Source organism: Saccostrea echinata, unplaced genomic scaffold (assembly GCF_033153115.1).
Source record: "Saccostrea echinata isolate AGI-Se365-2 ecotype Australia unplaced genomic scaffold, CSIRO_AGI_Sech_v1 ptg000054l, whole genome shotgun sequence".
Classification (NCBI taxonomy): Eukaryota; Metazoa; Mollusca; class Bivalvia; order Ostreida; family Ostreidae; genus Saccostrea; species Saccostrea echinata.
In genome coordinates this window covers 31,492,127-31,508,218 of record NW_026889803.1, presented here as the reverse complement: position 1 = coordinate 31,508,218, position 16,092 = coordinate 31,492,127, and the positions used below count along the sequence as shown (strand labels likewise).

General features: G+C 32.4%; 1 protein-coding gene across 1 annotated transcript; it reads right to left on the bottom strand.

The window, feature by feature from the left end:
• Positions 1–1,397: 1,397 nt before the first annotated feature.
• LOC133204789 (CUB and sushi domain-containing protein 3-like) lies at positions 1,398–7,325 on the bottom strand. The gene is made up of 6 exons (XM_061340538.1): positions 7,109–7,325; positions 4,738–4,914; positions 3,834–4,007; positions 3,385–3,600; positions 1,912–2,088; positions 1,398–1,705 (listed from the first exon to the last, which is right to left on the bottom strand). The coding sequence occupies exons 1-6, from the start codon at positions 7,323–7,325 to the stop codon at positions 1,398–1,400; spliced, it is 1,269 nt and encodes a 422-aa protein (XP_061196522.1).
• Between the last annotated feature and the right edge of the window lie 8,767 nt (positions 7,326–16,092).

Here is a 16,092-nt window from a genome sequence, read left to right as displayed (position 1 = left end):
AATATATTTTTAAGAAAAAAAATTTCAAAAAAAATTGCATATTTTTAACAAAAATGCGCCTGCTTAATTCTGCACTTTTAATAAAAACCATCATTGCAGAAATAATGCACATGTATGTTTATCAATGAAGGGCAAGTTGGACGTGAATGGTCTCTGAAAGGCTGTTATTGAAAGCATGACATGTATAAAGACAAGACTCCTATAAAATCCGCCATTTGCAATGTACTCTCGGTTTCAAATCTTAACATTTGGACAAAATAAACAGGGAAAACAACTTTCCAGAGGCTATCGAAGTCCAACTTGCCCTTCATTGATAAACATATATTGTTTCTGCAATGATGGCTTTCACTGAAAGTACGGAATTAATTAGGTGTATTTTTAAAAAATATATGCATTTTTTTAAAAGAATTTTTCTCGATAAATTTTTTTTTATTAAGTATTTGTTATCAAGTGATACTTTCTATCTGTTAATCAATGATATATTTATAAACTGTAAAAAGTTTTAACTTTATAAACCACAAAGTTTTGGAGCTATTGTAAAAATAAATTTTCGGACATGTTGACCTTTGGCAAAACCTTTAAAAAAATTTTACATATGATAATGTGCTGATTTCTTTTAAAAAAAATAATATAGCAAAAACTGACACTGTCTGCGAACTTTTCGAACAGTCATCATATATTTATGAAATAACAGGACATCATGACCTAAGAAAAAACTTTAATTACAAGACAGACTATTGACAAATAAGTTAATGATACAAAGATACATGTATCAACAATGTCGTTCAAAGTTTCCATGGTCGATACATTGAATTTTTTTTTTGCAAATACAATCTGTCGTTGGGTCGAATATTGACTGATGTCTTTCATACAAATTATTAGACCATTATTTTCACACTGAATTTACTACGAATTTTTCCGTTTACCCGATTCACATTAAGGCACGCAGCGGGTGTGATTGGCAGGGGATGCTTACTCCTCCATGGCATCTGATCCCATCTCTGTTTGCAGAGGTCCATGTTGGCTCTGCTCTTTGTATTGCTTAAATACTACTTTTGAGAATTATCACTGTTCAACTTCACATTTTATTTTTAATATTCTTTCAACCACTAATTTTCATTTTCAATATTCTTTCAACCACTAATATTTCACTATACATTACACTGCGTCTATGTTTCTTAAAGAATACATTAGATATATAAATCAATGGGATTTGATTGTCAGAAAAAAAGAAATAAAGAAATAATTTTAGAATATTTGAAATAAATAAAAGACTCATTTTAATCTCCTCATTTAACAAGCAAGCAAAATACTGAGTAGATGGTTTGTTTATAAAGGAAGTAAGAAGGTACATGTAACTGTTAGCACTCGCCGATAATTTAAAAACAAAGTAATTGTTATTTTATTTCTCTAGAAATAAGACGTCTTGTACACACAATTTTTACATGTCTAAGAGCTGATAATACATCAGGAACAATTATTAAAGCAGCCATAATTAACAGAAGTATCACCCAAACACTCCCAGAAGCATTGGTAGAAGGACGAAAATCTTTCACAGATATCTTTTTTCTCAGAGCAGCCGCAGTTTCTAGAACAAGAAGTTCTTCTCGCATCTTCTCGATCTCTCTGATCAGTGCTTTGTCACTAGTGTTTGTATACTTTGGCTCATGCACCATATTACAGGGACACATGCACTGTCCTAAAGCTGTCTCAAAAGAAGCAGTTATGAGAGATCTATATTTTTAACGATATTTTAGGTGGACGTGACTAAACATACTGGTAACTTTTGGATTTACATGCCATAAATTGACATATCTTATACACGTATTGTAAAATTAATTACGCTTGTGAGTAAAATTCATTTACTTTGGTGCGATTTTTCTTTTTTTTTTCTAGAAAACTTCTAAATACCTGTACAATTTGGAGGTTTTCCATCCCATTCTCCATAAGAAGTACATTTTCGCTGAAGACTGCCGTTTGCTAGAATATACCCTTTGTTGCATTTATAGCGCACTGTTCCATTTATAGATCGGTTTATGTGTGTAATTGTGCTATTTGGTGCCTCATCAAGTTCTGGACACAGGATTTCTTTGGTAGAAAATACAATTGTTTTAAAATCCCACTTTTTCATAGATATATATTTTCATAGAGAATTCCAATTTTTTTCTATGTTAAGGCCCTCATGCGGCATGGTTTCAGACACTCCATATAAAAAAAAAGACACGCACAAAGAATCGGAAGCTCTCAAATTGATTTACGGTTATTCATAATTGAATAATAGTAGAGAATCTGTGAAATTAGATGCATACATGTACCTATACTTATTGCCTTGATTTCCAAAAAAAATCTTTCTACGAGAAAAATAGAATTATGAAATTTAATCGATTTTGATGATGATGAAGTTTGTGTTTTATCTTTCGGCTTGTGTCTGTTTATGTCAGAGAGTGAGTGTGTGTGTTTCTGTGTGTGTAGGTTTTTGAATTATAGGTGGACATTAAACTGTGAAAAAAAATTGGAATGGCATTATTTCATCTTTACATTCACCCACAAATTATCCTTTTATTCCTGTCTACCAGGATTCCGGATTAATCAATAATGAAATACAGGGTTGGGGTCAATTTATACTTTGAGATGTAATTAAATATGTACTTTAAAATACGTTGATAATTTTGTTAATTACTTGCAATTACAATTACATTGATTTTAACAAATGTAATCAAATACATATCAATTACTTTAGTTTTATTTCCAAAAATTTTGAAGAACATACACATGAATATTTTGAAGCTGCAATATTATTAAATTTGACCTTTCTTATTGCCCTGGGCAGTGCATTTATGTTGTACAAACATAAGGCATTTAGTTATTGAATAAAATCAAACTCATGACAACCAGTACTGATATGCATCAAGACAAAACAACACTTTTAATATGTACTTGAAAAATAAAGTATTTGAACTGTAATTGAAATGTAATTACATAAATACAAAATACATGACATTTTTGGAATGTATTTAAATACATTCAATTACTTGTAATTGAAAACAAACTCAATTACAAATACTTTCAATTACTTTGAAAAAATGTATTTAAATACAGTAATTTACAATTACTTATTTCTATTACCCCAACCCTGTTGAGATACATTGAATATTTCTAGACACTCTTTGTCTGTTACCAGACAGGGGCTAAACGATCAAAGTTAAAAAAATCTTTGCTTGGTTATTTTCATGACCTTTTTTTAAACTGACATTTTTAAAATGAAGTTCAATTTTAGCTTCAAAATCAGTGAAACAATAACATTTCTTAGTAATGATTCTTGTTATTTTTACTTCGATAACAAAAAAGCTTTTGTTTCTCGTAAATACAGTTGTACATGCTCACCTGAGCAGCTGAATGGTGCCCCATCCCAACTTCCATTTACGAGACAGATGCGTTTGAAGATAGATACAGACGCCGCTATATAGTACCCGGGGTTACAGGAGAATGTAGCGATAGTGTTAAAGGGAACACCTGACATCCCAATATTCGTCATGGAGATGTTGTTCGACAATGTAACGATGCCATTTTCTGGATTTTCTATTACTGGACATAATATTTCTGTAAACACGAGTAAAGTTTAGGTAATAAGACAAGGTAATTAAATATGTTCATGTAATTTATCAATTTAATTAAAGGAAATTCTTTTTAAATAGCTATTCACTCATGAGTATTCATTGTAAAAGCATATATATTTCTCTCGCTCTTTCTTTGACTCTATCTATCTCTCTATAGACATTGGTATAGATGGAAAGAAAAAATATTTTGTTTACATTTAGAATGAGAGTATTTACCAGAGCAAATTACAGGGTCTCCATCCCAAGTTCCATTGTCCAGACATGTAAGATTTGAATCTCCACCAGATAACTGAAACCCGGGATTGCAGTAGCAGTAAGCTGTTCCACCTACAGAGGTGTTCTGGATGAGACCTCCATGTTGAGGAGGAATCAGTGATGGACAGAAAATTTCTGTAGGAAAACAAGGCTAGATGTAATGTCGCAACTAGCATTACTATGCAAGTTTAGTGGCAGTTAGCACTTTTGTGTATATCGTGCCCTGGTTCTATTACTTATTAGGTTATTTGTTTTGTCTCGGACTAAAATGTCGCTCTGTCATTGGATAAAGGACGTCATGTGCCTGCAGTCAACATTTCTTTGGACGACGAGTAGCAAAGTTTGGATGGCAACATGACAGGTTGTTCAAGTCCATAGGCGCTGCAATCCCTATGTTTTGGTAGACGGAGTATTCCTTAGCCAAATTTAGTATAAGAATAAGGACCTAACAATTGGTATAAAATATGTCAATCAAATACTACCCTATGATAGGTTTTATTTGCTAACAATGTCAGTATAAAACGACAATTTACAAAATGCTGACCTTAAACGAGGTTGTTGAAATTCCTTTAGCATCAACTTATCTCTCAGTAGCCTGCCTCAGTTTCTAAATTGATCGTATTCAAAGCATGCTCTTGAGTGTCAAGTTGGGAGACATAAACATCAGTTGATAGCAAAATAGTAATACATGAATAAGAAAAGTTGACGATAGAACGGCTGAAGTGATCATACAGTTTAGTTTGTCCTTATCGTCAAGTTTTTTTTCTGTGATTGGGTTGTGTTAAAGAAATGCTGTACGCGCCCTTAATTTAGCTTTAACAAACCCTTGGTAAGACAAAACTACTAAAAATCAACATTGTAGTACCTGAACATACTGGGGGATCCCCGCTCCAAACACCATCCAACATGCAAGTTCTGCTCAGGTTTCCCGCGGAATTATGGAAGCCAGATAAACAGCTGTATTGTATGGTTCCATTTACTCCATTGTTTACTTCCACCACAATGGCATTCAAAGGAGAAAAAGTATCTGGGCACAATATTTCTGTGGAATGAATACGTTGAGATGCACACAACATAAGGTGAAATAATCTAATTAGCTAAGTTAGTCATGTTAATTTTACATGTGCAAAGAATTCTAGTTTTTCTTCTTTTTTAACAATTAGCAACCTTTGCATTAAGTTCTCTCAGTTTACGATTTCAAATTTTTTTGAAATACCAAAACAAGGTCGAATAAGAAGTCGGTTTTATTAACCTTGGACACAAGACTCAACCTTTCTCAGAAAAAATATATTCAGATAAATGAAATTATTATGTCTAGTTTTCAGCAATTTTAGTCATATATTGGGACTTGAAGTCAAGATAGAAACTATATTGCAGAGGTTTAAAAACTGAAATTTTACTGTGACGTCATGATTTGGGACGACGATCTGTTCCCTAAACGCGGTTACATGCATGTATTCCAATTTAAAACGTTGTCTCTAAAACCATGAAGAGATCTACATCTATAATTACCAGTGGAGGTTTATTAAATGATAAGCTATTCAAAGTAATTTTGTTTTTGGGAATTTAAAAATAAACCTATATACTCCGATGTAAAACTTTTGATCCTCAAGAGACTCCACTTAAACCCCCCATGGGCTATAATTGAACCAACTGGAATCTATATTGCAATGTTAATAGACTGAGTGTTTCTTTCATTTTGGAAAAGGATATGTTCAAAGAATTTTTTGTTTATTTAAATATAAAACTTTGTTAACCTAGTGTTGACCAAATTGCTTCAGGAACAATGATTTGAACAAACTTACATCTTGATATACTTGTGGAGATTTCCATACTTATACCAGTACGACTAAGGGTTGCTCTTCTGTTTTCGACAAACAAGAAGTCTGTGAGCCAATGCTCACTAGTAATACCCCCGCTCTGATATGTATATACACTCTGATTTGAATATACACAAGTTCAGCAATGGACAGACACAGAGACGAATATGAAATTGACATCACATTCATATAAAAATGAAATCCACCACAATAAATGCTTCAACAAAGAGTGTGCTAAAATTTCAAGTATCTGCAATGAGTAGTTGCTGAGAAAACTGCGACGAAAATTTGTTATATATGGTACTGACGGACGCATGGATAAACAGGATATTGACATCAGATTCGCACAAAAATGAATCCAACCATATGGCATGTTTAAACAAAGTGTACTAAAATTTCAAGCATCCGCGATGAGTAGTTGCTGAGAATACTGCGACGAAAATGTTTTAGTTATGGTAGGGACAGACGCACGGATATACAGGAAGTTGGCATCAGATTCATACAAAAATGAATCCCATCATATGGCATGCCTAAGCAAAGAGTGTGCTAAAATTTCAAGCACCTGCAATGAGTAGTTGCTGAGAAAACCGCGACGAAATTTTTTTTTACGGATGGACACACAGACAGACAGACGGACAAGGGTAAAACAGTATACCCTCTCTTCTTCGGAGTGGGGGTATAGATATGATTTTTTTTTCTATATATCCAATGTCGAACTTTCATGCCTTATTGCTACCTCACCCTAGCCCCAGGGGTGGTATTTAACAAACATGAATTTTGAAAACACTGGGATGTTTGTATGTTAAAATTACTTGGTGGAGTCCCTATGGTCATGAGTTTTTTTTTAATTCTAGAAATTTTCCACAAATTTCTTTATCATTTCCCCTTGAAAGGCTTGTTGTCTTTAATCTTTTAAACTTGATCCATTACACCCATGTAAATTTGGTTGAAATTGGTCCAATAACTCTTTAGAAGTCAATATATATACATAAAAACCAAACAGATGACGGATGAATTTTGATCGTAAAGGCTTGCATGAACATTCAGCTCAGACGAGTAAAAACTAGACAATTTAAAACATATTACGCACGGGAACAGGTAGGAGGAGCTCCATTCCAACTTCCGGTGATAAGACACGTAAGAATCGCAACATCAGATAAGTTGAATCCTGGTGCGCAGGAAAATGCGGCTGATGCATTTACGGGCAAATGCAGCATCACAGCGACTTGTGTGAGGTGAGGATGCGTTATAGTTACAGTGCCATTTTTTGGATTATCAAGAATAGGACAAAATACCTCTGAAAAGTAAAAAACATAATGGACCTTAAATTACCGAAGAAAATTCAAAGTAAAAAAATGATTAAAATTTCCTAAAACAAGGTAAGCATAGTTATAATTTGCTTTTAGAATGCATCACCTGAACATGTTGCAGCACTACCGCTCCAATATCCAATGTCTAAACAGGTTCGAGTGAGATTACCCCCAGTTTTTACAAACCCTGGATTACAACTGTAAAAAGCCTCATCATTGACAGATCTACCGGAACTTAAAACAACAGTGCCATCTGTCGGATCCGTTAACGCAGGACATAGAATCTCTGTGACACAAATGATACAGTTAGGTACATTCTCCATTTGATCTTTACAAAAATGCCCAGTGTATATATATTCATAAGCATACTATCTGTGATTGTGTAGAATCTTTATCATAATTATTGCCCTTGATATTTCATATACATGTGTAGATAGTTTTCGTATGGCATATTTTCCCTTCGAGTTATTTCACTTGGTCGCCATCTTGGAGGTCAAATTAGTGAATGTTCCTCTTTGAACAACCAATTTTAAAAATGTATCAGAGATATAAGGGCAATTTTTTTTAAATACTTCAATTATGTATTAAAAGAAGCTTTTGCTAACATATATTAATGGGGGGAAACTGTATTTTCTTCACCTTATTGTCCAGTATGACATGTTTAAATTGGTTGAATAATGAAGGAATCTGGGCTTGTTGACCTCTTGCTAAAATCGCGCCCATTGAAAACTATCCATACATTTAATCCAGATATACTTAATCTCTGGACGAGGGCACCTTTTACTGAATAGCATTCGACCAGGCCAATATTCTGCCTCAATTTGAGTTTGAACGAATAAATAACGAAGAGACAGTCTTTGTACTTGTACGAGAAGATATACATGCAGATATAATTAAAAAGGCTTAAACGTAATACATGAAAAGTGTTTCATAATACTTCCAGGTAGCTACTGGCGTAATTGTTTACGATCACCTGAACATACGGGTGGATCCCCACTCCATGTGCCGTTTGGTAAACAAAATCTGCTTAGATTTCCCGCCAAAAGATAAAATCCAGTGTTACAAGAATATACCAATTCTCCGTCCACCGTCCTGTTTACAGATACAACTGTGCTATTTTCAGGAGCATCAACATCTGGACAAAACGTTTCTGTATGAATGAAAACAATAATACCTATCTGTATCTTCATTTGTTTTAGTGAAAATAAGTAAGTGCAATGATTTTAAAATTGGTTTATTTGCTCATGAATCTTTTTTAAAGATGGAAAACGTTGACTTATCCTTGAGCTCAGAAAATATGAAAATGAAATGACGTGAACTTTTGTTTAAGGACAGATGATACAAACAAAAAATGAATGTCTGGATTGGTATATATTTTAACCTATTCTGGTTGTAAATGATACGAATATTAAATTTCTAAAAGTTGAAGAAATTTTAAATTTCTAGGATGTCTTTCTGCAACCATCCTTATTAATCTATGCAACTTTTTTGTCTCTTTAAATCACATTTTTGTGAAAGTTTAAAAAAAAAATCTATGCGGTTAAGCTTATTCATTTTACTTTATATAAATATGACCTAAGTTTTTATTTCATGGTTTTTGATAAAATTTTGTTTGTATCATCTGTCTTTAAGAAGAGTATTCCTTTAAGTGAGTATTTCTTATTAAATTATTCCTGTTTACATGTACTGTATGATGGTTGGATGAATAATGTTATATTTTAATTTTTTACGGAGCAACTGGTCCAATTTCAACTTTAAATAATGTTTATATATCACAAAGGTTGAATTACAGCTGTATAGGGATCTTAAGGAATTTAATTTATAAAAATGAAAGGATATTATTTCTTTTTCAAAATTGTTTTTTAAAAAAGAAGGTTTAGAAAGGAAGCATTTGGTCTCCAAAACATGACCCATGGGGCTAGTTTAGGGCCCAACTGGGGGTCAATGTTTAATCAGAAATACCTAAGGAAGTATTGATTGATTGTATGTTGTTTTACGTCCCATTCGAGAATTTTTCACTCATACAGAGATGTCACCATATACATGTACCTGTGAAGAGTTTCAAATTTAAACCTTTACTCGGCACTCAGGGCCATTGAGCAGTGAGGGTTCTTTATCGTACCAACGCCTACCGTGACAACAGGCCTCGAGTATTAAGGTCTCATCCGAAGGACCTGCAACTTTCACTTCAAAGTGCCGAGGGCTTGGTGGAGGAATAGTTACTACCTATTGTTTTTATCGACTTAGGTCAGTCGCGGCCAAGGAAGTATTGAAGATAGAACATTATACAGAGATACATCTTTTAAAATCTTCCAAAGAACAATAGGACAACAATTTTTCAAATCAAAATCAAAGCTTTTTCATTTTCTATTTTGTGTAGCTTCAATTTCTTCAAGTCATCATTTAAAATGTCTTTTCTAAAAGCAGGACCATATTTTGTCAAAATTTAATTGAAAGCATTTCTTTAGAGGGGCGTTGAATAGATCCAATAGTTTAAGAAAAATTCAAAAGAACAGGAAGGTAATATAATAGGTCAAATAAATATACAAGTGTTATGAAATAGAATTAGCATTGTGGATTGAAATAGATCTTGAATCATCCAGTCGAATCACTTTATATGTAGCCAATCAGCATTGACATTTCAGCCTACCAATTGTTTAGAATTACTAACTAATCAGTACTAATGGAGCAGCTGCAAAATAATGTAAATACAGGGGCCCATCTAAGTCTCGTTTACTTTGGTGTAATGTGACTTGGTCTAGGTGCTTTGGCTGTGTCGGAAACAACAGAATTGTTTGTTAGACCACTCAGCTCAGGGACTTAGTTCCCTAGTGTCTTTGTGACTAGCTATAGTGTCTCGGTGACTTTAGTTTTTGTCTCTGTGACTGACTTCAGGGTGTCTCTGTGGCTTTGTGATAGGGTGTTTTAGGTAGTTGCAGGCTTAGCTGCAGTAAGTTCTGTATAGCGTATATAGCTTTATGGTCTTACATTTTAGTCTTTGACCATCACGCCCAATAATGCAAATTTTGTGCAATTAACGGCGCAAGATTTTCTGCGCACGGCTGGGGATGTATTTCTCCACTTTCCAGCAGTGGACAATCAACTACCTTTCATTCCCTAATACTAGACTTATTCCATTACCAAAACTGATGTTTTATCCACCTCTTTACCCTTTATAGTCGTCTCTGCAGACCAATAAACTCGTTTCTGCCATCCGACAAAAAATTCAAAATAAGAGTTTATTGGTCTGTAGAGACAACGTAAATTGCATAATATTTGCATTACGGGATCTGTAGCGTTATAGTCAAAGACTAAAATATAAATTCATAATGCTACAGTTCTGCAGCTATTGCAGGCTGTGTCAGGAAACAACAGAATTCTTTGTTCAACCACTCATGTTAAACCACTCATGCAGTCTGCAGAATCAGGGATAAGTTTATAGAGTTAGGTTGGAATCATTGATTTAATTGTAGCTGATTCTTTGTTATAATTCGTTATTGCTTTGTTTGACAATCATTATCCTGATAGGACCTAGGATAACTTATATTACAGATTTCAGTCAGTTTTCTACAATTAAGTGTCATTTTGTAGTTAAACAAAATTATTTATGATTTAATATAAGCGTGATTCTTAGGAAGGAAACATAAGCGGAGGACTCAATTAATAAACATTTGTATTGATAAAAAGTACACAAGCATCATTATTGAGAACTTAAATTGTTTAAATCATGTCAATGGGGCTAGGGTGAGGTTAAAATAGGGGCATAGATACATTTTCATAGACTTCATTAAAAAAGCATTATAATTTATAAATTTGACACCAATCCTTATCAATATAAGGGTATATATATATATATATATATATATATATATATATATATATATATATATATATATATATATATATATATATATATATATATATATATATATATATATATATATTGTAAATGAGGAACTGCAATAAAAAAATATAAATATTTAAAACTGTTGAAAAGTCATACGTTTTGATGATATTTATCTTGTGAATATTTTATGATTCCAAGAGTTTTGGAGTTTAAAATAATCCACATTTGATTTACACCACTTATTGAATATGCTTCAGCACAGAAAGTCTAAATTTTCTCCTTCATAGCAGGTAATATTTTTTGAGGAGTAAAGATAAGGGGCTTGTAGAGCATTTTCTATGACCCTATAATGTATCTTTCCTTGTAAGATTTTTTATGAAGTTTTGAAGTTACTTCTTAGTACGGTGAATCAAATTCACTTTCTTTGACTGAAATGTAATATTAAGTATTTCAAACGTGATCATTCCTTTAAAGGAAAATGATCAGTGAGTACATGTATGTGGGTTTTTTTCAAGATGTGGAGTTAAAACCAAGTTCTTTTTAAGTTCAATTGCAATAATGAGCCTTACAAACAAATATTATATTGTTCAAGCTTTGTCAGATGGAATCATAACATATTGTTTATGTAGTATTGTGCTTCTTTCATCACTTCCAGTTTAATGAAGGTTAGATGGTACTTAAATTGCCTTTTAATTTTTAAGAAACTTTTTTCTAAAGCACTTAATTAGTTCTGTCAAAATGTCTCAGTTTTCTCCTTCATATTTAGTCCTTGAAGTGACATGATCATAGACTGAATTTATAATAGAAAAGAAGTTCTTTCATAAGATCGATCAGAGCCGTCTCTGAATCTCGGAACTTTTAAAATCATTTTCAGGTGATCATATTTAACTATATTTATACCAATATAATTATGTGCCTAGCTGGACTACAGTTGAAAGAGAAGAACAAGAGCACTTAATTAATTTTATTTTACATGGATAATATCCAGGCAAACTGATGACCACGGTTAGTACTAGTATGTCCTTTGAATCTGATTCCTAAATTCTGTTAGATAAGATTGTCTCATAGGCTTAGCTTTGGTATATGAGAAAAAGAGATACCTGGATATTTTAGACGCATAAGAATAATTTTACCTTTTGGAATCCTTTAGAGTGGAGCTTGGTGAAATTGGATTCTTTTGTGCAAATATATGCATCTTAACAGCTAATTATCTTGCTGTTCTTCTTGAAATTTTGAAAGGCATCCTAAGTGCAATTTATAGTGAAGTTCATGAAATTGATGAATGTTTAAAGACTTAAAGATGGAATTTTACATTTCAAGCATCTCGATTTCTGGTCTGCATCAAAACAAGACAAATTTATTAAAGCAATATGGGCTGCAACTTTGATGTCGGAAGTTTGTTGCAATATTGTAATTAACTATTTCAATGACAGTAAAAAAGAACGTTCATAAACTTCTGTTGTTCATATTTGCAAAGAAGAACTATTTATAAGCTCTTTAAAGTAAAATTGCATTATTGTCATCCTGTACAATATTGATTTATTATATAATATTATACATTTCATTGTACAGAAATCTTTCTTCTGAAACATTTTTATTTTTTATTTTAGTCTAATTGATCATAAAGGTTCCAATTGCATACAGATTTTTCATAACAGCACATTTAAACAACAAAATAAAATTCTCAAAAATGCAGCTCATATTGCTTTAATTAAACACAGATCTTGTAATTTCAATATAAATCACACACTACAAAAATTTGGGAAAAAACTTATTTTATTGAATAACAAATTTCAAATGCAATGTAAAATTTGAAAATAACGAAAAGCGATCGATTTGATAAATTCTGTAATAGGGCAAAAACACTGACCCCTGGAAATACCAGAAGTTGGATCAGGTGCATAGGAGGAGTAAGCATCCCCCTGTCGACTGGGTCACGCCCGCCGTGAACCCTATGTACTGATCAAGTATACGGAGTACTCCGTAGTCAAATTAAGTATCAAAGCAATGACCTAGCAAGTCAGACATGGGCACTGTGGATAGGGTGTAGCCAAAAGAAGGCTTAAGCTTAAAGGGGCCTGGACACAGTTTCATTATTTACATTTTAAATTTCTATGCTTATTTAAAAATAAAATCAGTTAAATGAATTGAACTTACATGAATATTCTTGGAATTCAATGACAATGACATTCTTTACATCACGTCAAACATCAGTTTTTGTAAACAAGGCACGAGCTCTGTTTTTGTAAATGTTTACGTTTCACCGGGTGTATTCAATTTGTTAAACTCTGCACACATCACTGAGCACGGACTGACAATACTGCTGAGTTGGTTTTGTTTTCTCACATTTCTGCTCTGAATTTTCTGGATTATAGTTTTAATATTTGTCAATAATATACAACAAAATGTTTACTTTTCTTAAGTATTTAAAAGGATAAAATATACGTTGTGAAAGTGCAAGGATGCGTCAATCAAACTCTTCCCGAAATTCATAGTTTCAATAATTTCCAGATAAAAGAAATTTCTGAACAAGTTTTCATTATATTTCCGTGTAAATGATGTAGCAGCATATAAATCATGATATTATACAGTAAAATTTAACTGCGTTTAAAAAAATATTAATTTCTAATATGTGTCCAGGTCCCTTTAACATAGGAATATATCAAACAATTTAAAAAAAAAAAACTTTCTAAAGTAGCAGGATCTCGCTAAATCGTATTTTATAATATGCAAACATTCCAAAATTGTGTGGATTCAAGTTTTTATTTATTATTGACCCTGGGTGTAAGTTTGGGCTTAGAACAAATCAGTATTTTTTTTACATATGCAGTGAAGGGTTTTCGTGTGAATGAAGAAAAATTTATGAGAAACAGCAAAGACAACTTTACTCAAGTGAGCGTTGTGGACCATAAGCTTCTTATTCATTGAACTATCTGGAAACAAGGCGTGACTTTTCATTAGCAAGTAATTTAAATGTTTATTCAAACGCATCAAATTTATAAACTTTGAAAATAAAACTTTAAAAAAACCCTCGAAAAAACTTCTTGAATTGATTTTCATATCTGAAGAAAGTAAAGACATTTACTAGTAGTTTGTAATTTATGCAATTATTTTTTCATCATGCAATTGGGAGTTTCAAAATAAAAGATTTTGAACAAAGTCAACTTTGTTATTTTGCTTTCAGTGTTGAAATTTGTTTTGCACTTTCACTTTGCAGAATAAGCGCAGTCAAATTCTTCATCAGAAATAGCACTGAGAAATAAGCGCAGTTTGGTATGTCATTGAAATGCCATCGACAATTTTTTTTTCAGAATACTAGTTACCATAGTCAAATTGTTTATTGCAATGAATCAGCAATTTGACTATTCAGAATAAGCAAAAATTGTTCATTGCAATGTCATCAGCAATTTCTCCTTGCAGAATTAGGAACGTCAAACTGTACTTTGCGGTGCCATTGCCAATATAACTTTACAGAATTATATTTGTATGACTGAGGTAAAACTGTTCATTGCAATGACATTGGCAATTTGGTTTTTCAGAATAAGTGCATTCATATTATTCACTGCCCTGTCATTGGTCATTTTACTTTGCAGAACGAGTGGTCAAATTGTTCATTGCAATATCATTGCCAATTAAAGTTTGCAGAATTTTATTTTAGACAATTAACAGTTAAATGTATACTTAATTTAAGCTAATCTAAACAAATTAAAATTGTGAACGTCGACAATAAAATGAAAAAAACTAAACAAAAAAAAAAACAAACAAACAAAAACCCAAAACACAGCCCTCCAAAAATGTTCTTGCATTGATTTTCATATCTGAAGACTATAATGGCATTTCGTTTGGAAATTATGTAATGTTTTCCTCATCATGCACTTTAGTTGTTGGAACTTATGTTCTGCGCTTTCTTACATACATGTAAAATTTTACCTATAAAGTACGTTTTGCAGAATAAGCACAGACAAAATATGCATTGAAGTGCAAACAGTAGTTTCACTGTGCAGAAGCACAGTAAAAGGACTCATTGCATTGCCATTACCAAATTAACTTTGCAGAATATACGCAGTCAAATTGTTCATTGCAATGCCATCGGTTGGCTTTGCAGCATAAATGCAGTAAAATTGTAACTGCAATGCCATCGGCAATTCGGCTTTCAAGAATAAGTTCATTCAAATTGTTCATTACAATACTTTCGGAATTTGGCTTCAGTCAAATTTTTCTTTATAATGCTATTTGAATTTGGATTTGCAGAACAAATTCAGTCAAATTGTTCGTTGCAATGCTATCTGCAATTTATCTTTGCAGAATAAGTTCAGTCAAATTGTTCATTGCAATGCTATCGGCAATTTGGCTTTGTAGAAAAAGTTTTGTCAGATTATTCACTGCAATTGCAATGCTACCGACAATTGGGCTTTGCAGAATATACGCAGTCAAATTGTTCATATTGCAATGCCATTGCCAATTTTATTATTCAGAATAAGTGCAGTCGAGCTTTTCATTGAAATGCCATCGGCCACTTCCATTCACTTCATTTCATATCAGCAATTTGACTTTTCCTTACATATTATATAATATTACTTGTATATTTAAGCATATAACACCAATTTATGCCCATGATTACTAGTTGTGTGTAAAAGAGATACCGAATTAATTTGCGCTCATGTGAACGAGTATTGTATGATATCAAATTACTGATAAAATACCTGAAGTACTTTATACCTAAGAATATGATCATATATTGATTTGACAACGAAAGCAGTAAGAGGTATTGCAAAAAAATAACATTGCACAGGGCTTTTTCTTAGTAAAAAAAAAAAAGTGGCATTACCCTTTTATCACAGATATTCTTAATACAATAATTCTAGCCAAATAGTACCTTATTAATATAACACAATACGATTATATAAAGTCATTAATGTAACAAATCGATAGAGATGTTTAAATTTCACTCTAGAAACTTGGATGATATCACTGTAGGACACAAGCAGAACTTTGTATTCTGTTGATTTCAGCCGAATTGCAGAACTTGGGCGCTTTGCGGTCGACATTGTTGCTTTTTTTTGTTTACCTGATTAAACAAAATACGTAATCAAATTAGAATTCAACAATTCATTTCGATTAACTGAAATCACACGAAATGGTAAGTTTTCTACACTCATAAGTGTCCACACTAGTTAAAAAAATAACTTAAATTAACTTTAATTTAGGTTTTAAAAAAGTATTGCATTATATCTACTGAAAAA

Excerpts from the sequence above, each read along its gene's own strand:
- LOC133204789 (XM_061340538.1), bottom strand. The coding sequence starts at position 7,325 with ATGGAGAATGTACCTAACTGTATCATTTGTGTCACAGAGATTCTATGT. Across the intron at positions 4,915-7,108 it reads TAGTGCTGCAACATGTTCAG|AAATATTGTGCCCAGATACT; the intron begins GTGATGCATTCT and ends TTCATTCCACAG. Across the intron at positions 2,089-3,384 it reads GGCACCATTCAGCTGCTCAG|AAATCCTGTGTCCAGAACTT; the intron begins GTGAGCATGTAC and ends TTTCTACCAAAG.